Here is a 23,992-nt window from a genome sequence, read left to right as displayed (position 1 = left end):
GCTAGCTAGGCTAACTACCTTGCTGGCTAGCTAAGTGAGCATACAATGGAGGACAGGGCTCCTTGCTTGGTAACGGGTACTTTTGATTATTTCCTCATACGCCTTCGCTGGCTGTGAAAAACCACCATGCTCACGTCCTGAAGGATGTTCAAGGAACAGCTCTCAGAGCGCCCCCTTCAGGCAAACATTGAAAACGAATTTGTTCATTCTAAAGCTCAAAACAAATATTTCTGTGAAAGGGCTAATATCGGCCGATAATATTCGTCAACTGATTTAACTGTCGGGCTCGAGTATGCGTTTACGCATAGCATTGTGTTTTTATATGCCTGTGTGTACAATTGTATGACTGTGCGAATGGCGTGCGTCTATGTGCGACAGCAACATCTCCTTGGTTACCAGAGCCAGGCTAGTGTTTCCAACAGAGCAGTGTGTGTAGCTAGTGTGCCAGCTCTAATCTGTCTTTAAATAGGGTCCATACACCTGGCAGTGTGCTGCCTGCAGGGTTATAGGCTCTAGGCTAATCCATGAGGTTAAACTAGGGAGGAACTCCCACACTCAGTCATAAGGAGACTATACTGAACACACCTACCTGGGGAACACAGGTGAATGACGGAGAAGGAAGGAGGGAGAAGGTGTAGCCTGATGGAGAGGTTTTTCAGAAGGAGGTACTCCGTTTGAGGAGAGAGACGTAACAGCTCACCTGTTTCTGAGCAGCTTCCTTCTTGGTCTTTTCTTGCTTTTTATTTTTATTTTCTTCCATCAAATGGTTCTCTTCTCGTGTTGTTCGCTTCTCTCAGCTGCAAACAGAAAGGGAGAGGTTTTCAGCACAGGGCAGAGAGGAGCAGCAGGCTTTAAGTTCAGTAACCTAGGGCTACAATTTCCCTTTCATCTGTTTAGAGGTCAATGTCAGAGCAGCAGGCTTTAAGTTCAGTAACCTAGGGCTACAATTTCCCTTTCTTCCGCTTAGAGGTCAATGTCAGAGCAGCAGGCTTTAAGTTCAGTAACCTAGGGCTACAATTTCCCTTTCATCCGTTTAGAGGTCAATGTCAGAGCAGCAGGCTTTAAGTTCAGTAACCTAGGGCTACAATTTCCCTTTCATCCGTTTAGAGGTCAATGTCAGAGCAGCAGGCTTTAAGTTCAGTAACCTAGGGCTACAATTTCCCTTTCTTCCGCTTAGAGGTCAATGTCAGAGCAGCAGGCTTTAAGTTCAGTAACCTAGGGCTACAATTTCCCTTTCATCCGTTTAGAGGTCAATGTCAGAGCAGCAGGCTTTAAGTTCAGTAACCTAGGGCTACAATTTCCCTTTCATCCGTTTAGAGGTCAATGTCAGAGCAGCAGGCTTTAAGTTCAGTAACCTAGGGCTACAATTTCCCTTTCTTCCGCTTAGAGGTCAATGTCAGAGCTAGCAGACCTTTTCCAGAGAAGACTTTTAGAAGCCAAGCACATTCAGCATTTCAGAAGTAACACATTGAGTTGCTTCTTAAATGCAATTTCCTTCATGGCCAGAGAGAGATTGGGGGTGGGGGAAGCAACAGATGGACACCCGGAAACTGACAGAGGGAGAAATGGGGGGGGAAGAGATAGGAAATAAGGAAAGACTGAGAAAGAAAGAACAAACTCAAGGCCTTTCCCAAAGTCTGTCTCCAGTGGCCAGCCAAGCAGCCTGAGGAGAGATCAGATAGCTGGAGAGCCTGCGAGAGAAATTGGTTTATTTAAGCCTTTATTTGTTTTGGCTGAAGTTCGGTGACGGTTCCTGGAAACTATTAAAGGCATGAGGAGAGGGACTGGGGGAGCCTGTGTGTGCATACGTATGTGTGTGTGTGTCTAAAGCCTACTAGTGCCGGTTAGCCATTCCAATCTGGTCAGTGTTGCCAGCTAAGTGCCACTCGGTGGACATTCTGGTTATTATCTGGTCAATGGGAAAACTCAAAAGTGTGGTCAATACTAGACAGCTTCCTGACTGGCTGTTCCTCTCACCGCAAATCCAGCCGTTTATCGTGGAACTCTGGGATCTCAACGTACTCTTCAACTCCCTCCACACAAACAAATCGGCCATTGTGCTCTGTCCTCAGCAATAGTAAGGCCATAAACACACATTTTTCTCAGTGCCTGAGTGACTGACACACACACCGGAGCTTACCGGAGTTTCTCCAGCCTCAGACAGTGTCCATAGGGGCCTGCACATGAATACATTGATGAATTATCATAATAATGACAGGGAGAGTAATGACATGCCCGCCTCCCAGTGTGTTGCCTGTTGGTAGGGAAATGGAACCGTCAGAGTGACAGGCAGAGGCAGGCTGAGAGTGAGTAAATGGTGGGGAGGAGTGTCCATAGGGACAGCCATGTTGAGAAAGAGCGAGAGGGGAGAAGGGAGAGAGCGAGTGGAGAGAGAGAGAGGGACCTGTTGCCTCAAGTTAAGGGAAACCAGTGAAGAACAAACACCATTGTAAATACAACCTATATGTATGTTTATTTATTTTCCCTTTTGTACTTTAATTATGTGCACATCATTACAACACTGTATATATAAGACATTCTTTTGGAACTTTGGGTGTAATGTATACTGTTCATTTTTTATTGTTTATGTCACTTTTGTTTGTCTATTTCACTTTCTTTGGCAATGTTAACATGTGTTTCCCATGTCAATAAAGCCCCTTAAATTGAACGGAGAGAGTGCGAAAGAGGGAGAGAGAAAGAAATTGGCAGGCAGGCATTAACTGTCAATCTACAGTACAGCTAGTGTACTGCTTAACAGCAACGAATACTGACAGAGGCCTTGTCTAGCTGTAATGACTGAGGGAGGACAGTACAACGCACTATCAGACTCTGTGTGTGTGTGTGTGTGTGTGTGTGTGTGTGTGTGTGTGTGTGTGTGTGTGTGTGTGTGTGTGGTGCATTAGTATCTAATCAGACAGAAAGGCTGGTTGATCTCTGCCTGGTAATAAGTAGGAGCTCAATAGTGTCTTCTCTCTCAGACCTGCCTATTAACCAGACCAGCACTCCTGCACAGCACTAACAATCCAACAACCTCATAGGCTACCACTCCCACTTCACCCGCCCCCTACTACCCCCTCGACCAATCACAATGCCCGGTCAGTCTAACTGGCATCTCTCCCCACCACCATCCTCCCTGCTGATATTCCTTGGCACCTGTCCAAAAAGCAAGGGGGCTCACTGGCACTGTTCTGAATGTTGAAATCACCCTCAGAATAGAAAGGGGTGGAAGGAGGGGAAGGGGACATTGGATCAGGATATAAAAATATCCGGTGGAACCCTTTAAGTGCTGGAATTTTCCAAAAGAGACCCTCCGACTCAGTCCATCTACTGCTTAGTGACTACTAGCCTACCGCCGTCCTAGCTGTTGTTAACATGGGATCTCCCATACAGTCCATCTACTGCTTAGTGACTACTAGCCTACCGCCGTCCTAGCTGTTGTTAACATGGGATCTCCCATACAGTCCATCTACTGCTTAGTGACTACTAGCCTACCGCCGTCCTAGCTGTTGTTAACATGGGATCTCCCATACAGTCCATCTACTGCCTAGTGACTACTAGCCTACCGCCGTCCTAGCTGTTGTTAACATGGGATCTCCCATACAGCCCATCTGGTGGGCCAGCTTATGACGGAGGAGACGGAAGCGGGGGAAGGGTTATGACAATAATAGTACACCACTCGTATTTACTTACGGACCTCACTTCCTAGAAAATACACGGTTAAGGAAACGGATGAAGGACGACAGAGGGTCTATTTTGGTAGCAGGCTAGTAGAGTTTGATCTAACACACCACGCTGTACAGTACAACCAGCTGTGTTCCTGTATCCAAGATCCTAACAAGCCACTGTTCACTGCCGTGCTGCCCCACTCATCCATAGGAGCAGCATTGAAATCGAAACCTGTGTATTGATGTGTAGCCTATATTTTGGGTAATTACAGGGCTCATCCGTAAAAGAGACCTTGGTCTCAGCATGACTTCCTGTCAAAATACAAGGTTAAATGAAACATTTAACCTGTGTGTATGCGATTCCCAAAATATTATGTTACAGATATCCATTTCTGCACCGCAGCAGACTAACTGAAAGGCATTTTTTTTATTTATTCTTGTTTTTAAAAAAATGTTTTTATTGAATATCCGAAACATACAATACGTGCAGTGAAGTCACTCCACAACTACACCATACCAGTCATCCAACAGACTGCCATTCAGAGCGACAAACAGAAGCATCCAGGGTCAATGCCCTGCTCAAGGGAACGTTGAAAGCGCTCCAACAAGGCCAAAAATGTGAACCCGAACCCCCAAAGATGCCCCCACAGTTACCCAATAGCTGTCCCTCAACCATTCGAGACCCCTCCCACAGCCCCCCATTCTCCACCCCCAAGAACCAACAACCAAGAGAATGAACTAAAGAGAAAATAGAAAGAAAACAGTAACCCCCCCCCCCCCCCCCCCCCCCCCAAAAAAAAATAGCTTTAAAACAAAGGACATCAAGAACAACTAAAATCATAACAGCAATGCCAACTGTATATGTGTGTGTGTATGTCTGGCACTATTACATGTATGTGTGTGTTCTTGTATGTGTTTATTTGAATGAGAGTGTGTGTATATGCATGTATACAAACACCTGCACGGCATCAGCCTCAAGTAAACCAGCATTAGTTGTAAAAACACTAACCCTCAGTGTCATTCAAACATACGTTTTATTAGTACTTTTATCTTTGGCCATTTTCTCCCCCACACAGCAACTCCACTCGTCGCCAACTCCACATCCCAACCCTCAGCCCATCCCATCTATCTCCACGTCGGGTTTCTACGCAACACATATCTTTCAACTATGCTGTGATGTTTAACGTACAATTTCAATCTATCTAATAGAATCCACAGATTGTGAGTTGAAGATAAATACTTTTACTAAGAGTATTAGAAATTGACTGACCCAGTCACTCAAGAACTCCTAAGTACTATTTCTAGGGTCAATTTTAGATCAATGCTATGCATTTTCAGCCATTCCTGAACCTGAGACCAGAAACATGCTACCTGGGGGAAAACACAAAATCAAATGGTCTATTGATTCTGTATCCTCACAGCAAAATCTGCAGCGCTTCAATGATTTTAAGCCCCAAATATTCAACATTTTGTTGGTGGCAAGAATTCTATATAATAATTTTAGCTGAAAAGCATGAAGTCTTGAATCTTGCGTTGTTTTATACACTGCTCAAAAAAATAAAGGGAACGCTAAAATAACATCCTAGATCTGAATGAATGAAATATTCTTATTAAATATTTTTTTCTTTACATAGTTGAATGTGCTGACAGCAAAATCACACACAAATTATCAATGGAAATCAAATTCATCAACCCATGGAGGTCTGGATTTGGAGTCACACTCAAAATTAAAAGTGGAAAACCACACTACAGGCTGATTCAACTTTGATGTAATGTCCTTAAAACATGTCAAAATTAGGCTTAGTAGTGTGTGTGGCCTCCACGTGCCTGTATGACCTCCCTACAACGCCTGGGCATGCTCCTGGACAGTGTGGTGCAACGTGGCATTGGTGGATGGGGCGAGACATGATGTCCCAGATGTGCTCAATTGGATTCAGGTCTGGGGAACGGGCGGGCCAGTCCATAGCATCAATGCCTTCCTCTTGCAGGAACTGCTGACACACTCCAGCCACATGAGGTCTAGCATTGTCTTGCATTAGGAGGAACCCAGGGCCAACCGCACCAGCATATAGTCTTACAAGGGGTCTGAGGATCTCATCTCGGTACCTAATGGCAGTCAGGCTACCTCTGGCGAGCACATGGAGCACATGTGCGGCCCCCCAAAGAAATGCCACCCCACACCATGACTGACCCACCGCCAAACCGGTCGTGATGGAGGATGTTGCAGGCAGCAGAACGTTCTCCACGGCGTCTCCAGACTGTCACATGTGCTCAGTGTGAACCTGCTTTCATTTGTGAAGAGCACAGGGCGCCAGTGGCGAATTTGCCAATCTTGGTGTTCCAAACTTCCTGCACGGTGTTGGGCTGTAAGCACAACCCCCACCTGTGGACGTCAGGCCCTCATACCACCCTTATGGAGTCTGTTTCTGACCGTTTGAGCAGACACATGCACATTTGTGGCGTGCTGGAGGTCATTTTGCAGGGCTCTGGCAGTTCTCCTCCTGCTCCTCCTTGCACAAAGGCAGAGGTAGCGGTCCTGCTGCTGGGTTGTTGCCCTCCTACGACCTCCTCCACGTCTTCTGATGTACTGGCCTGTCTCCTGGTAGCGCCTCCATGCTATGGACACTACGCTGACAGACACAGCAAACCTTCTTGCCACGGCTCGCATTGATGTGCCATCCTGGATGAGCTGCACTAGCCGAGCCACTTGTGTGGGTTGAAGACTCCGTCTCATGCTACCACTAGAGTGAAAGCACTGCCAGAATTCAAAAGTGACCAAAACATCACCTTTATTGGGGGTGTCTTGCTAATTGCCTATAATTTCCACCTGTTTTCTATTCCACTTGCACAACAGCATGAGACATTTATTGTCAATCAGTGTTGCTTCCTAAGTGGACAGTTTGATTTCACAGAAGTGTGATTGACTTGGGAGTTACATTGTGTTGTTTAAGTGTTCCCTTTATTTTTTTGAGCAGTGTATATTTTGTTATATGAACACAGAGTATGTCTACTTTATCAGCCCATTTTATAGGTAAACTGCAGAGTAATGTAATGTAAAAGCTGTATTTTTTAAAGATCCAATACATCATTTTGTACACTTATCATAATTAGGTTTTAATACAGAGAGCACAGAAAAGTTATCTAGATCTTCAATGAGACATTGCAGGGATCTAGCTTGTGGACTTAATTTAAAACTTGAGTCATGGACACCTTTGTTTTTAAGCCTTGGATTTCTAATCCTCTAATGTTGTTATTGGATCTGATTTTAATAGCTAGTATTTCGATGGCCATAACAAATAGATATGGTGACAGCGAGCACCCTTGTTTAACTCCTCCTGACAATTCAAAACTCTGAGAAGTAGCCGTTATTTACTATTTTACACCTGGGGCTGCTATACATTATTTTCCCCCATTTTATAAGAGCATTACCAACATTGAAAAAAATCCAGGCATTTATAAATAAAATCCAGTCTTAATTTATCAAATGCCTTTTCAAAATCGGCTATAAATATCTGCTACACATTTCGCTAGTATTTCTGCATCACAACATTGAAGTGTAAGGGGACTTTAGTTAATTAGATAGACTGGGTCTTTATATTTGCCATCTGGGTCTTGTTTTAATAGAGAAATCAGAAATTCCTGCTGAGTACCTGACAGACTACCATTTCTATAGGAATAGTTCAAACAATCTAACAATGGAGCTTTAGTATATCAAAAAAATACTATGCCATCAAATACGGTATGCCATCAAGCCCTGGGGATTATCCAGACTGAAAGGATTTAATAGCCTCAAAAAGTTATTCCTCTGTAAATTGGCCTTCCCACTGATCTTTCTGTGCATTTGTTACATTTTCCAATTATATATTATTTGGAAAGAATTACTTACCGTAATCTTCATTCAGTGGGAGATGAGACGGAAAAGAGAACATCTGCCTAAAATAATTAGCTACCTCTTAAATTATAATTTGGAGAATCATAGATGACACCGTCTTCAATAATGAGTTTCTACAAATTATTTTTGTTAGCGTTCCTGTATTGGAGATTCAGGAAGAATTTTGTGCATTTTTCACCATATTCCATCCAGTTTGCTTTATTTTTGTAATGGATTACATTAGATCGTTCTTGAATAAATTCAAGTTATTTTTGTTTTTCCTCTAACTTATTTTGTTATCTCTGTAGTAGTTTTTATTGCTATCTACCTGTACTATTAGTTCATGGATTTCCCTTGTTAGTAGTCTCTTTAGCCAGAAACTGCTTTTTTATTATTGATGAATATTGAATTGAATGACCCCTGAATGTACATTTAAAGATATTCCAAACAATAAGGAGATTTGCTGAACGTATATTATACTAGAAAAATTCAGTTATAAATTCTATTGTCTTAGTTAAAAATTGTCCTCCAGTAAACTGATTAAATTTACAATAACCCCATCCATGTGGAAAATCTACAAGAGTTATGTGAATGCCAATTAGATGATGATCCGATCGCATTCTGTCTCCTATTAAAACTTTTTTAACCTTTGATGCAAGAGAGAGCCTTTACGGTCCATTGAGGTACTTAACACTGTTCTAGTCTACCATAATGATTTGATCATTTGTTGCCTGTAAGTTCAATAAATTTGAATATTTTCGAAAAATTATGGATCATCCTGATTTGGACCATATAGATTATTGAGACAAATCTCTTTTTTGTCCACTTTCATATTTAAAAGGATCCACCTTCCTTTTTCTTTTATTTATTTTTATTTCACCTTTATTTAACCAGGTAGGCTAGTTGAGAACAAGTTCTCATTTGCAACTGCAACCTGGCCAAGATAAAGCAAAGCAGTTTGATTATTCCTTGTCTAACTCTGTGTCAAACAGTCAATAATACAGTAGAAAATCTATAAACAGCATGTGCAAATGAGGTAGGTAAGAGAGGTAAAGCAATAAATGGGCCATGGTGGTCGAGGTAATTACAATATAGCAATTAAAACACTGGAATGGTAGGGTGTGCAGAAGATGAATGTGCAAGTAGAGATACTGGGGTGCAAAGGAGCAAGATAAATAAATAAATACAGTATGGGGATGAGGTAGATTGGATGGGCTATTTACAGATGAGCTATGTACAGGTGCAGTAATCTGTGAGCTGCTTTGACAGCTGGTGCTTAAAGCTAGTGAGGGAGGGAAGAGTCTCCAGTTTCAGAGATGTTTTGCAGTTCGCTCTGGTCATTGGCAGCAGAGAACTGTAAGGAGAGGCGGCCAAAGGAAGAATTGGCTTGGAGGTGACCAGTGAGATATACCTGCTGGAGCGAGTGCTACGGGTGGGTGCTGCTATGGTGACCAGTGAGCTGAGATAAGGCAGGGCTTTACCTAGCAGAGACTTGTAGATGACCTGGAGCTAGTGGGTTTGGCGACAAGTATGAAGCGGGGGCCAGCCAACGAGACCATACAGGTCAAAGTGTTGGGTAGTATATGGGGCTTTGGTGACAAAACGGATGGCACTGTGATAGACTGCATCTAATTTGCTGAGTGTTGGAGGCTATTTTGTAAATGACATCGCCGAAGTCGAGGACCGGTAGGATGGTCAGTTTTACGAGGGTATGTTTGGCAGCATGAGTAAAGGATGCTTTGTTGCGAAATAGGAAGCCAATTCTAAATTTAATTTTGGATTGGAGATGCTTAATGTGAGTCTGGCAGGAGAGTTTAAAGTCTAACCAGACACCTAGGTATTTGTATTTGTCCACATATTCTAAGTCAGAAGCGTCCAGAGTAGTGATGCTGGACGTGCGGGCAGGTGCGAACAGCGAACAACATGCATTTAGTTTTATTGCATTTCAGAGCAGCTGTAGGCCACGGAAGGAGAGCGAATCATTCCTGACTATTTGCACATTCAGATCTACATTTTTGTTAGTTAATATCACCACACCTTTTGAGTTCCTTTGTCCATGACAAAATTATTTCACCACCCCATTCCTTTTTCCACACAACTTCATCTAAGGATGTAAAGTGAGTTTCCTGTTAACAGTATATGTTATATTCCTTTTCTTTTAGCCATGTAAAGACTGATCTTTTTTTATAATCTGCTAACCCCTTACAATTATAACTGGCTTTACTTATTTCACCCCTTACCATAACTATTATGTTTGTTACAATATATATTACAAGATATTATGTGTGTAGTAAATCTGAGTAGGTTGATGTGTATGATATTGGATGTGATTTAGTGAGAGTGTGTACGATGTCTGTATAAGAGTAATAATGTGTGATGTCCAAGTAAAAAAATAACTCCATTCAATTATAACAGGCATCCCCATTCAAGTCAATGTTATAATCATCTGGTCGGAACCAGAGATTTAACATGACAGCACAGTGCCAGTGCTCTGTCCCAACAGAGTCTTAGTGTTGTAACTGTCTCACACTAAACCCAAAGTAGTTGCCATTCAAGCTAAATCCTAGAAAGCACAGTACAATTTGAAGACTTAACTAGCAGCTGGGCCTAATCCGAAAAGAGCCAAAAAAGCAGCATAATTGTGCCGACTAAGACAGAGACCGTACTGCATCCAGCTACCACACTGAAGCAACCGCTCTGTCTGCTCCAGGAGTTCCTCCTCACAGGAGGAACAGGTGTTCCTCCACACAGGAGTTCCCACCAGAGAGCACAGACTCGCAAGGGGTGGTGGTGAGCATTGTGCTCTGCTTCTCACTTCTAATTACCCTCAAGGAAACCAGGTGAGAGGAAGAAGAAAAGGAGAAAAGCAAAAGGGGATGAGAGAATGAAAAGAGAGAAAGAGAGAAATGTACAGTAAAGGTCACCAAATAGCATAGTTGTCCCATGACAGAACGAGAGAGAAAGAGACAGGAAGCAAGCAAGATAGTGATACAGACAGAGAGAGGGCACCAGTTTAGGGGAAATGACAAGAGCAGTGTGACTGTGCCCTTGTGTCCCTGCCCGTCTCCACTGAGCTGCTGACACCGTCACCCCCAGAGTCAGGCTGACACTTTGGGTTGGCTGTGGATCAAGTTACACCTGCCTGGCAGAGGCACTCCACACAGAGAGACTAGCTGACATACTCAAGTGAAGCAGTGCTCTCTGAACCTGGTTGGCACTCCAGTCTAGTAGGCCTATACAGTGTCATATGCTTGTGTTAGATACTGTGGAAGACCTGTAGCCTAGATACATGTAAACTCAGCAAAAAAAGAAACGCCCTTTTCAGGACCCGGTCTTTCAAAGATAATTCGCAAAAAACAAAATAATTTCATATATCTTCATTGTAAAGGGTTTAAACACTGTTTCCCATGCTTGTTCAATGAACCATAAATAATTAATGAACATGCACCTGTGGAACGGTCGTTAAGACACTAACAGCTTACAGATGGTAGGCAACTAAGGTCACAGTTATGAAATCTTAGGACACTAAAGAGGCCTTTCTACTGACTCTGAAAAACACAAAAGAAAGATGCCCAGGGTCCCTGCTAATCTGTGTGAACATGCCTTAGGCATGCTGCAATGAGGCATGAGGACTGCAGGTGTGGCCAGGGCAATGAATTGCAATGTCGTTACTGTGAGACGCCTAAGACAGCGCTACAGGCAGACAGCTGATTGTCCTCGCAGTGGCAGACCACATGTAACAACGTCTCAGTTGTTGAATCTGATGTTCATACAAATATTTACACATGTTATGCTTGCTGAAAATAAACGCAGTTAACAGTGAGAGGATGTTTCTTCTTTTGCTGAGTTTATATCGCCTTTCCCCATGTTTACACACCCGTTGTGTGTGTGTGTGTGTGTGTGTGTGTGTGTGTGTGTGTGTGTGTGTGTGTGTGTGTGTATGTATGTATGTATGTATGTATGTATGTATGTATGTATGTATGTATGTATGTATGTATGTATGTATGTATGTATGTATGTATGTATGTATGTATGTATGTATGTATGTATGTATGTATGTATGTATATATATATATATATATATATATATATAGATTTGCTTAGCCACTTTATAGCACACTTCTAACAATTGTTTATGAATAAAAATAGTAGTCGAGTTGAGCATTCAAAGGCATTACATTGCAAAGGTTTCCTTCCATCTGTGAGCTGTGTATAAACTCTGCATGACCAGAATCAAAGCAGACAGAAAGCATAACAGGGAGGAAAGACTTATGGTCTGTGAGGATCCTGCTACACAAAAATAGCAGCGCTTGTTAAGAGGGACTAACTGGTGTGTGTGTGTGAGAGACGTACAGCGGCACAGGGAGTCTGAGATGTGTTCACAGAGAGATGCTGAAGCTGCTGCTCACACCGGGGAGGAAGAGAGGAAAATCGGAGGATGAAAAGAGAGGCAGAGCAACACCAATTAAGAACAACAGCCGTCGGGAGAGGGAGATAGGGCAAGAAGAGATGAGAGAGGGGGGAGAGCATCTGTGAAGGGAGAGAGAAGAGAGAAAGCTCACTGGGGAGCAGAGGAAAAAACACAAAACGCAGCAGGATAGAGGAAGGCGAGAGAGAGAGAGATATGGAGAAAAGAGAAGCTTAATAATATCCATGCACCTTGGGTGAGCAAGCGAGGAAAGCCAGAGGAGAAGAGGGGGCTATAGCAGGGGGAGAGAGGAAGAGAGAGAGACAGTCAGGCTCAGGCTGTAGGGCAGTGTGCAGAGCAGAACTAGACGTCCCTGACACAGAGACAAGGTTGCCATGATGGCCGCAAGGCAAACAGTGCTGCTGTGTGTTCTGGAGCCCTTCCGGCTAACACTGCCACTGTACGAACGAACGATGGAGCAAAGCCATGGAGGATGAGGAAGGGAAGAGAGGGGGTGAAGCCACCAGTCTCCATCCCCCTTCCTTTTGCTTTCCTGCAGCCAGGCATTAGGAAAGCCGCAGCTCTCCAGAGCCCTTTCACACGGCCATTATCTAGGACGGCTACCAACAACCTGGCTGGAGAGTAGTAATCCCACAGCCACCATTAAAGACTGAGGAGACTAGTGTAATCTTAGGCTGTGTCCAAAATGGCACCCCTTTCCTTATAAAGTGCACTGCTTTTGGCCAACTCTGGCAACAGCCTTAGTCTAGTTCAGTTTTAATACATACATTTTTGGATTATAAATGAATGATTTGTAAACAAAGTAAATGTAAACAAAATTTAGCCTCAAAACATGCACAGAAATATACATTTTTAAGTCATGGATGGTCAGTACTTGCATCCATAGCCCGGTCTATGAATTTGAGGGAGGTTACATTTCTCCAGCCTCATTCCTCAGCTTTTTACCGAAACAGGGGTGGGGAGTTGGCTTTGTTATTGTTTCAATTGCTCATTGCCGCTTTAATGCTGATGGACGGGAAAACAAGCCTGTAAATTCCCCAACTGAAGTAATAAAAACAGTGTGTCAATCTCAGTTTTGGAGCACTCTGCTCATTCCAGTCACCAGTGCCCTGCTGCATTAAAGCCAGGTGGAGATGAGCATGTGGAAATATGCCGCCTGCCCTTTTGAGTGGGAACAACAGCTATCTCAACTATGCTGCTGGGCTGACTCAATGAATGGAAAAGAGGGGGCCGGTTTTCATACTCTTGGTTGCTGGCGGCGAGAGCCCAACGAAAGCTAAGAATAAAACTCCTTTGAAGTTCTCTTTTAGAAATGATTAGAAGTCAATGTTGTCCATAGCTGTTTCCTTACCAAATCAACAGGGAACTTTAGTTCTGGCAGTTCATTAGGTAAAGAAATCAAACTTCAAGTTGATAAAAAGCTTCTGTTGTGCCAAAGGCTATAGACTATTGAGCATATTGCAGTGTATAGAGACAGCACGGAGAGTCTGTCAGTTTCTATACTTTGATTTATTTAACAAGACAAGTCAGTTAAGAATAAATTCTTATTTACAGTGACAGCCTACCCCAGCCAAACCCTCCCCTAACCCGAACGACGCTGGGCCAATCATGGGATCGAACCAGGGTATGTAGTGACGCCTCGAGCACTGCCTTAGACCTCTGCGCCACTCGGGAGCCTGAAGGACAAGGCTGTCAATGGCTGCGTTTAGACAGGCAGCCCAATTCTGATATTTTTTCCCCACTAATTAGTCTTTTCACATCAGATCTTTTTCAGAGCTGATCCGATTGGTCAAAAGGAGAGAAAAAAAAAGATCCGAATTGGGCTGCCTGTAAAAGCAGCCTAAGCTGCCAGAGAAATGTGGATTGTGGACTGTGACCCTGACAATAAGGAAAAGTACCCTAGTACTTTTTTCTTGGGCTGAGAAGAGTTACATGACCATAACAGTAATTGAGAAAAGCTCTTAGTAGAGCACTGTACTCTGATAACCTGTACTTTAGCTGGGTTGACAAGCCACATAGGCCACTGGAGAGGTGAGAGAAAAGTGGGTTTATTTGTGAGAGTCATTCTACTTTTTCTTTTTTATTTCACCTTTATTTAACCAGGTAGGCCAGCTGAGAACATGTTCTCATTTACAACTGCGACCTGGCCAAGATAAAGCAAAGCAGTGCGGCAAAAGCAACAGAGTTACACATGGAATAAACAAACGTACAGTCAATAACACAATGGAAAATCTGTATACAGTGTGAGCAAATGAAGTAAGGAGGTTAGGCAATAAATAAATAGGCCAATAGTGTTAAAGTAATTTCAATTTAGCAATTTACACTGGAGTGATTGATATGTGCAGATGAGGATGTGCAAGTAGAAATACTGGTGTGCAAAAGAGCAGAAAAACAAAACAAATATGGGGATGAGGTTGGATGGGCTATTTACAGATGGGCTCTGTAAGCTGCTCTGACAGCTGACGTTTGGAAGGAACTGGAAGGCAGCAAAAGGGGGTGTTGGCTTTAGGGATGACCAGTGAAATATACTTGCTAGAGCGCGTGTTACGAGTGGGTGTTGCTATGGTGACCATTGAGCTAAGATATGGCGGAGCTTTACCTAGCAAAGACTTATAGATGACCTGGAACCAGTGTGTTTGGCGACAAATATGTAGCGAGGACCAGCCAATGAGAGCATACAGGTCGCAGTGGTGGGTAGTATATGGGGCTTTGGTGACAAAACGGATGGCACTGTGATAGATTGGATGCAGTCTGAGTAGAGTTTGAGGCTATTTTGTAAATGACATCGCAGAAGTCAAGGATTGGTAGGATAGTCAGTTTCACGAGGGTATGTTTGGCAGCATGAGTGAAGGAGGCTTTGTTGTGAAATAGGAAGCCGATTCTAGATTTAACTTTGGATTGGAGATGCTTAACTTGTGCAGCATTTTTACTTTTGGATGAATAGCGTGCCCAGAGTGAACTGCCTTCTACTCGGTCCCAGATGCTAATATATGCATATCATTATTAGTCTTTGAGTATAACAGAACTCATATGGCAGGCAAAAACCTGAGAAAAAATCCAAACAGGAAGTGGGAAATCTGAGGTTTGTAGTTTTTGAACTCACCCCTATCGAATACACAGTGGGATATGGGTTATTTTTCACTTCCTAAGGCTTCCACTAGATGTCAACCGTCTTTAGAACGTTGTTTCAGGCTTCTACTGTGATGTGGGACCGGATGGGAGCTCTTTAGGTCAGTGGTCTGCCTACAGCCTCGTTCTCAGTCACGCGCTTTTACTTGAGTTTGCTCTCGTTCCAGTGCATTTCCACAGACAATGGAATTCTCCGGTTGGAACATTATTTAACTTTTATGATAAAAACATCCTAAAGATTGATTCTATACTTAGTTTGACAAGTTTCTTCGACCTGTAATATAACTTTTTGAACGTTTCGTCCGAATGGACCAGATCGCACTTCTGGATTGTTTATCAAACGCCCTAACAAAAGAAGCTATTGGAATAAATTGACATTACCGAACAAAACAACCATTTATTGTGGAACTGCGATTCCTGGAGTGCATTCTGATGAAGATCAAAAGGTAAGTGAATATTTATGATACTATTTATGAATTATGTTGATTACCCAACATGGCGGATATTTCTCCGGCTGGTTTGGGCTCTGAGCGCCATTCTCAGATTATGCTTTTTCCAGAAAGGTTTTTTGAAATCTGACACAGCGGTTGCATTAAGGAGAAGTGTATCTAAACTTTCATGTATAATAGCTGTATTTTCATCAACATTTATTATGAGTATTTCTGTGAATTCATGTGGCTCTCTGCAATATCACTGCATGTAACTACCGAATCTAACACGCCAATGTAAAATAAGATTTTTGAACATAAATATGAACTTTACCAAACAAAACATACATGTATTGTGTAACATGAAGTCCTATGAGTGTCATCTGATGAAGATCATCAAAGGTTATTGATGAATTCTCTCTCTATTTGTGCTTTTTGTGACTCCTCTCTTTGGCTGGAAAAAATGGCTGGGTTTTTCTGTGAAAAACTTCGCTGTAAGCCTTTTGAAATCAGACACTGTGGCTGGATTAACGATAATTTTGTCTTTAAAATGGTGCCTTTAAAATGTTTGAGAAATTAGATTTGAGATTTCTGTTGATTTGTATTTGGCGCCCTGCAATTTCATTGGCTGAGGTGTACCTGTGACCAGCTCAGAAACCAGATTGCATAGCAGAGAAGGTACGGTGGTATTTGTTTGTTCTGTTTGTTCACTTGGCTTTCAAAGACTTTAGAAAGGCAGAGCAGGATAGATGTAGAGGTCTGTAACAGTTTGGGTCTAGAGTGTCTCCCCCTTTGAAGAGTTAAAAAAAATTACAAAAATTAACCTTTATTTAACTAGGCAAGTCAGTTAAGAACAAATTCTTATTTTCAATGACGGCCTAGGAACAGTGCCTGTTCAGGGGCAGAATGACAGATTTGTACCTTGTCAGCTCGGGGGTTTGAACTTGCAACCTTCCAGTTACTAGTCCAACGCTCTAACCACTAGGCTACCCTGCCGCCCCAAGAGTGGGATGACCACGTCCGCTTTCCAATCTTCAGGAATCTCGGGCGATAAGAAAGAGGTTGAACAGACTAGTAAATAGGGGTTGCAACAATGGCAGTGGATCATTTTCGGAAGAGAGGGTCCAGACTGTCTAGTCCAGCTGATTTGTAGGGATCCAGATTTTGCAGCTCTTTCAGAACATCAGCTATCTGGATTTGGGTGAAGGATATGTTTTCAATGACGAGACTCTTAGTTAGATAGCAAATGTTCATTTTTTCCCAAAAGATTATTTGTGTAGACGAAATAGCTCCGTTTTGTTCATCACGTTTGGCTAAGAAAAGCATTTTTTTTCCAAATTAGCTCCATAATATCGACAGAAACATGGCAAACGTTGTTTAGAATCAATCCTCAAGGTGTTTTTCACATATCTATTCGATAATCTATCAGTGGTGGTAGTTGCCTTCTCATCAGAAGAAAACGGAAAAATACTGCAGCTGGAGATTACGCAATAATTGCGAGGGAGGACACCAAGCGACCACCTGGTAGATGTAGTCTCTTATGGTCAATCTTCCAATGATATGCCTACAAATACGTCACAATGCTGCAGACACCTTGGGGAAAACGTGGAAAACGTAAGCTGACTCCTAGCTCCTTCACAGCCATATAAGTCATTGCCATGAGGCGGTTTCAAAAAATGCGGCATTTCCTGATTGGATTTTTCATCTGGGTTTTTTCTGTAACATCAGTTCTGTGGCACTCACACACAATATCTTTGCAGTTTTGGAAACGTCAGAGTGTTTTCTTTCCAAAGCTGTCAATTGTATGCAAAATATCTTGTTTAAAACGGGAACGTTTTTCATCCAAAAATTAAAATAGCGCCCCCTATATCCAAGAAGTTAAGAACACATTCTTATTTTCAATGACGGCCTAGGAACGGTGGGATAACTGCCTTGTTCAGGGGCAGAACGACAGATTTTCACCTTCTCAGCTCGGGGGATCCAATCTTGCAACCTTACAGTTAACTAGTCCAAAGCAATAACGACCTGCCTCTCTCTCGTTGCACTCCACAAGGAGACAAGGAGCCTGTTACGCGAATGCAGTAAGCCAAGGTAAGTTGCTAGCTAGCATTAAACTTATCTTATAAAAAACAATCATAATCACTAGTTAACTACACATGGTTGATGATATTACTAGATATTATCTAGTGTGTCTTGCGTTGCATATAATCTGACTGAGCGGTGGTAGGCAGAAGCAGGCGCGTAAACATTCATGAGAACAGCATTGTTGTGCGTCAAGCATTGCGTTGTTTATGACTTCAAGCCTATCAACTCCCGAGATGAGGCTGGTGTAACCGAAGTGAAATGGCTAGCTAGTTAGCGCGCGCTAATAGCGTTTCAAACATCACTCACTCTGGGCCTTCTAGTAGTTGTTCCCCTTGCTCTGCATGGCTAACGCTGATTCGATAGTGGCTGTTGTCGTTGTGTTGCTGGTTCGAGCCCAGGGAGGAGCGAGGAGAGGGACGGAAGCTATACTGTTACACTGGCAATACTAAAGTGCCTATAAAAACATCCAATAGTCAAAGGTTAATGAAATACAAATGGTATAGAGGGAAAGAGTCATATAATTCCTATAATAACTACAACCTAAAACATCTTACCTGGGAATATTGAAGACTCATGTTAAAAGTTACCACCAGCTTTCATATGTTCTCATGTTCTGAGCAAGGAACTGAAACGTTAGCTTTCTTACATAGCACTTTTACTTTCTTCCCCAACACTATGTTTTTGCATTATTGAAACCAAATTAAGTTAAAATAAAAGTGTTCATTCAGTATTGTTGGAATTGTCATTATTACTTTTATTTAAAATCGGCCGATTAATCCAATAAATAATCGGTATCGGCGTTGAAAAATCATAATCGGTCGACCTCTAATGGACTCCAACCTGAAATGCAAGCCGATGTTACTTCAATTCAAGATAGAGTGTAACATTGGCTGGTTGACAATAGTGCTGGAGCAACCTTTACAAACTCAGCTTTTGTTAATGTTATGAGGTTGTTTTTATTACTTCATCAAGATAACGACACAGAGCAAGAAGTTTATCAGGACCAGGACGAATGGGAGTCCAGGAAGAGCTGCAAGGCGCCAAGCGAAGACTCCAGTATCTACTATTTAGGCATTGGACTGCCTGTACTTCCAGTACTACTATAGTCTTAACAAAACTATCAAAGCGTCGAGGACTCAACAAAATGAAACCGACAGAAGAAAAAGGCAAACAGTTGGTCTCCTGAATGGAGCCAGTTGACTGCATTCCCTCAAGGTTGCTCTGACATTGACTGACTGCCTTTCACTGCTGCCAACAACAGCAGAGAGAGACAGGATCTGTCAAAAGAAAAAAAGCAGAACACACAACAGTTTGAGAAAGAGGAAAAATAATATAGCTCAGATCTGATATGTTTGAAAGATGCTGCGAGGAGAGAGACAGGGGGGGGCAACTTACTAATGCCTTCATGAAATGGCTGACAAGCTGGATGAGAAATTGAGCTAATGTGCAATAGGACAAGCAGGCCATCTTATCAAGGTACTGAAGTTACCCCATAAGTAGTTTATTACAAAAATGTTTGGCATTTAGTGCCATGTTCAACTCATGGAAATCTGAAGTCTTGTAAGATTCGGAGAAAAACAGCTAACATGCATGTAGGCTAAATGCAAACATGGACTCCAACCTGAAATGCAAGCCAATGTTGAAATATTTTTCCATTCAAAAGTGAAGTGCACAAACAAGTTCTCAATTGCCATGTGTGCTAAAGCACTGTCAACACTACACAGTCAAACTATGCCAACTATGAATGCCATTCATTTCACTGGGCTGATTTGTATTTATTTTTTACATTTAATCTTTATTCAGACGTGAGCGGAGATGTTGGCAGGTATGTTCAAAATAAACAAAGCCTAAACCTGACCTGGAAAAGCCTTAGCACACGTGACTTATCCCACAGCATGTAGCCTAATATAACTTAGTTATCCACATAACTGCGAAGCAAGCATTGGCTATCCCAGAGAATTTTTAAGAGTAAGTTGTCATTACATTGTTTAATATTCTGACACAAACAGTACGGTAAGTCCAGCTTCTCACTGTCCTCGACATGTGTTGATGCCTCTCCTCACGTCTCTCCAATTAGCCAACATAACGGGGAGGCGGGAGAGGGAGGCCCCCACCGGTCCCCGCCTCGACACCGACTGGACATTCCCCTAGATTGCTGCCAGACAGTTCCTGCCTGGACTCCCCCTCCTGACCCCCACCCCTGTAAGGCCCTCCCCTCTAACACAGACCGGACGTGCGCAGGCAGGCTGCACCATCGTTAGTTACAACCTACTACATTATGGGTCCTGGCCGATCGACTTCACCCACACCGTCCACATAAGCAACGGTTATGGCACTGGGGCCCTTGGGGGAGGATATTTCCATTTCCCACTTTCAACCTCTCCTGGCCTCACACACACGAGAGGCCGACTCCCCTTGAAGTAATTACATATTGATTTAGTTTACTTTCAAGGAAGACTGCTTTAGTAGGAACTGACAAGTGCTGGCAGAAAAATAACTAAACTAGCCGCCACCGTCCACCCCATTGAAAGATCTTCAATTCATTCCAATTTTGATTACATTACATCCGTCAGACAACAGCTGTTTGGCCCAAGCTTTACCCCAGGATTTATAAAGAACACCATACTGCTATAGGATAATGGGTTTGGCAGAAGGCCTCATTGAATTAAGTTGATTTCACTGTTGATGCCCCTCTACCGCCAGGCCCTGACCAGCCTTAGCCATGACGGCCCATTGGCACACAGAGAGAGCATGTCATCCATCAGGACTGAGTTGTTTTTTTGGTTTTAAAAGCTTGTAATCGCCAGGCTTAGTATTGCGGCGGTGCGCGGCAGCCTGGGCGAGACTGAGATCAGTGTGGGATGTGGATGGATAGACTGAGGCAAATAACACCCTGTGGGTTTGCCTACTCTGCTCATGATGTTTTGTCTGCAAGGCTGTTGAGGACATCGATGGAGATAATCCAAAACGGCTTGTGTTCTTACATCCGCCTCAGGCAGCCTTCACTCTAATTTCAAACAAATGATCCTTCTGAACAGGAGATAAGGAAGGGTTTTGGTGTAGTGTTGCTAGGCAGCCATCCCTCGGCTCCTTTACAAGACTCTAATCAAAACAAACGTGTCGTAATCAGTCCGGGAATGAAACAGCTCCCTCTCCAGTTCCATGCATATTTCATTCCCTAAGCACAGCTCTACATTGTTTTACAACATCAAAACTGTCAAGTCAAATATTTTAATAAAGAATGCTTTTTTTCATTAAAAAATAAATACAAATTGTAACGGAAGGCAAAACAATACCTGTAGGTTACAGGAATGTCATAAGTAGCCAACATCCTCATCATGTTAATACAACATGCCAAGTCAGTCCCTACACTGCCCCTTCCATCCCCATTGCCCCATCACCTGCTGTTGTCTGGAGAGGGTAATGTGACCACATGTCTCCAATCCCAAACAGTTTATGCATATATTATGACTTTTTTTATTTTTGGTCTTCGGCGAGGGTTTTTCCCAGCTGTTCGCAGAGCCGAAGTCTACGCCCCATCGCCGGCCATTGGTCAACAGTAGGGATACTTCAAATAAGTGTCTGTTGTCCATAAACGATGTTCAAAAAACACTTGAGAAATACTGCACCAAACATCTTAGATGTCAAATTAAAGTGACTAAGTGTTGAGTTATCCTAGATTCATTTGAGTATTTTAAGGAATTGTATACTGGTTAAGGCATCTCCAAATGGACAAAGAGTACTATTGTAGCCTTTTCTCATTTTTCAAGAGAAGGTCTTTTAAGGGAGTATGCGAGCAAACTCGTTCAGCCAGCTGAACCAAAGCATGCAGAAACCTTAAGCCACCAAACAGTATGGCAACCGACATAACTCCCCTTCACCAGCGACTGGCTTTCTCCCCACCCCCTTTTCACTTCCACTGAGTACATACAGACCCCTAAAACGTATTTACAATTTTCCCATCCCCTCCCCCTTGTATGCCCCCACCAGGGGGAGTTGAACAGGGTTGGCGAAGGAGGGGGGTGCCCGTCCCCCTGACCCTGGGGGAGAGGAAGGTTGCTGGGGTGGAGGGTTCAGGGGCTGTCAGCTGGGCTGAGGCGTTGCAGGGTGGAGGGAGAGGGGAGGCACCTTTACGAACTGATTAAGAACTGCAGCGCATTAACCAACTGGCAGCCAGAGCCTTCAGCTTGACATTAATGGTCACACTCCTCCCGGTAAGTACGTTAAGCATACTATATACCCACCATGTTCCCCCACTCCCGGTCTTTCTCACTGCTCGCTATGCATTTCATTATTGCCCCACTGGTGTCTGACGATTGAGATAAGATGGGGGGTGGGGACTACAGGATCTACTCCACCACTTTGGTATGGGAGGATGCATATGGATAGCATGGGGAAAGCGACAGTTCAATCACAACTCATACCTTCCTCTACTGTATGAAAAGGGGGTAGTGATGTCTAACAAATAAACAAACACTGCCCAGTGCAGTCCACATTATTGTAGCAATTTGATGGAATGTAATCAGAGGAATAACAATGAATGGTCTCAAATGTTATGGTGTGTGTGGTCTGCCTTTAGCCTACATTTCAAGATCAATATGACACAATCAACTGACTTATGACATGGAAAGTATTCCCACTTCAAGAAAAGCTGCTCTGTTCCTACAACACACATGTATTCGCTAGAATCATGAGAGCCAGTCAATTCCAGTGTCATTTCAACCCGCGCTAAACCGACCACTAATTAGATTATGATATAATCTGCCTCTGGTGTTCCTGGTTTGCGATTCTGAACACAAAACCCTCGTGCATTTACATCCAAACCCATGGATAAATCATGGTTTGTATTTTAGAGGAGGCAACCCCTGTCAATAACAGCTAACGTTACTAACGAGTTCTCATCAAATTCTTTATAACCGTGAAACTATGATGATCAGCAATGCGCGTTACCCTTGTAGTTATATTTAAAACTTCAGCTTGTTGGCATCAAGTCTTATCAGCCTAGCTACTATCATTGACATTAGCTCGTTGACTGTAAAGCAAAAATAAATACTGACTCGGCTCAGTGTAATGTCATGGTGGTAGGAATTTAACTTGCCATCTAACATAGCTGACGTAATGTATTGCTATAAATCATCAGCTAATACAAGCTAGTAAATAAAAGCAACGTAACTATGAAAACTGGAACAGTAGAAAAACACTAACGGTAGTGTTAGTGCTCGAGTCACATAATAATAGAACGCAATGTATGTGGCGGCTTGTCAAACAAGCTGTGGTTTTGGATATCAATAAAGTATTCCTTACCTTGCGTAATAACACGTTGAGCTTTGGCAGCTTTCAATACAGAGTTGGTGCATGAAAGAGAACGATGCAGAAAAGCATTCTGCTGTGCCTTTTCCGAAAAATACCCGTAAATTACAAATCAGGAATTCAGTCTTCGCAGTTATCCAGCTAGCTAGCATTAGCCAAGTGCAGCTCTCTTGCTGCAGGGGCTTACTGACTGACTGGATAACTGTTTGAGCAGCTTAATAACAAAAATACCGAGATCGATACTTGAAATACACACAGTAAGAAATTTGTATTTTAGCGCAACGATGCACTAAAAGTAAAATTTTCGAAACAAAAAAAACATGCTAAACGTAAGTATCACGATATAGAAACAAAAGCAACAAAACGAAAAAGCAAGAGAAACAATTCCGACTCAAAAAGTAGCGGAGTTAACGTTAGCTAGTTGGCATTAGTCATCGACTGTTGTAAGGAGTAATTTGCAAATGAAAGAAAATAGGCAGATTTCAGTAAATTGTCGACGAAAATGGCTAGCTAGCTAGGAAACTTGGGTTAAAGTGCAAAATGAAATTATTTGTGTTTAGGCCGCTAGCTGAGGAGCTAGCAGGTTAGCAACAACATCTGACCGACGACCTTGCTACTACGAATGCAAATTGAAAAACGAATCCAAGAAAATACATTCTCGAAAAATCCAAATGTAGGAGTGGACAGTCATAATGCGTTCAGTGAGCTCTCATTGACAGCGTTCTTGCAGCCATTTTGTTCAAACTAAAACCGCTCGCTCTCTCCTCTGAGCAGAAATAATGTAGGAAGTGGCCCCCATGCCCAAGCAGCCAATCCACGTGATCTCCCACTAACAACACAGCATGATCCAGCCCCGTCGTACCCTTGACAATAGCAGTCTGATTTTCTCATTAGAATAAATGATGGACAGGCAGATAGAGGCTGATAAAATAGTGCATGTCTTATTTGCAGCCTACCTTGGGCACTCTTCAGTTGCATATGTGTGGTAATCACTGCCATATAGGTTATTTCTGTAGGCCATGTACATCATCAATACGTTTATATTTATGGCAATGCAAAATAACACATTGAGTTC

At 42.8% G+C, this 23,992-nt stretch overlaps 1 protein-coding gene across 2 annotated transcripts in view; it reads right to left on the bottom strand.

Moving 5' to 3' along the window:
* tnrc6c2 (trinucleotide repeat containing adaptor 6C2) overlaps window positions 1-23,727 on the bottom strand; it is a 94,850-nt gene extending 71,123 nt beyond the window's left edge. For both annotated transcript variants that reach the window (XM_036949496.1, XM_036949497.1), the window contains exons 1-2: window positions 22,912-23,727; window positions 701-797 (exon numbers count right to left, since the gene is read on the bottom strand). In XM_036949496.1, coding sequence (XP_036805391.1) covers window positions 701-760 — 60 coding nt within the window. In that variant the 5' untranslated portion in view covers window positions 761-797; window positions 22,912-23,727. The remainder of the gene's footprint in view (window positions 1-700; window positions 798-22,911) is intronic.
* Between the last annotated feature and the right edge of the window lie 265 nt (window positions 23,728-23,992).

This window comes from Oncorhynchus mykiss, chromosome 17 (genome assembly GCF_013265735.2).
Source record: "Oncorhynchus mykiss isolate Arlee chromosome 17, USDA_OmykA_1.1, whole genome shotgun sequence".
Taxonomy (NCBI): domain Eukaryota; kingdom Metazoa; phylum Chordata; class Actinopteri; order Salmoniformes; family Salmonidae; genus Oncorhynchus; species Oncorhynchus mykiss.
Note: the sequence above shows the minus strand (reverse complement) of the source record. Positions and strands in the feature narration are given on the sequence as shown.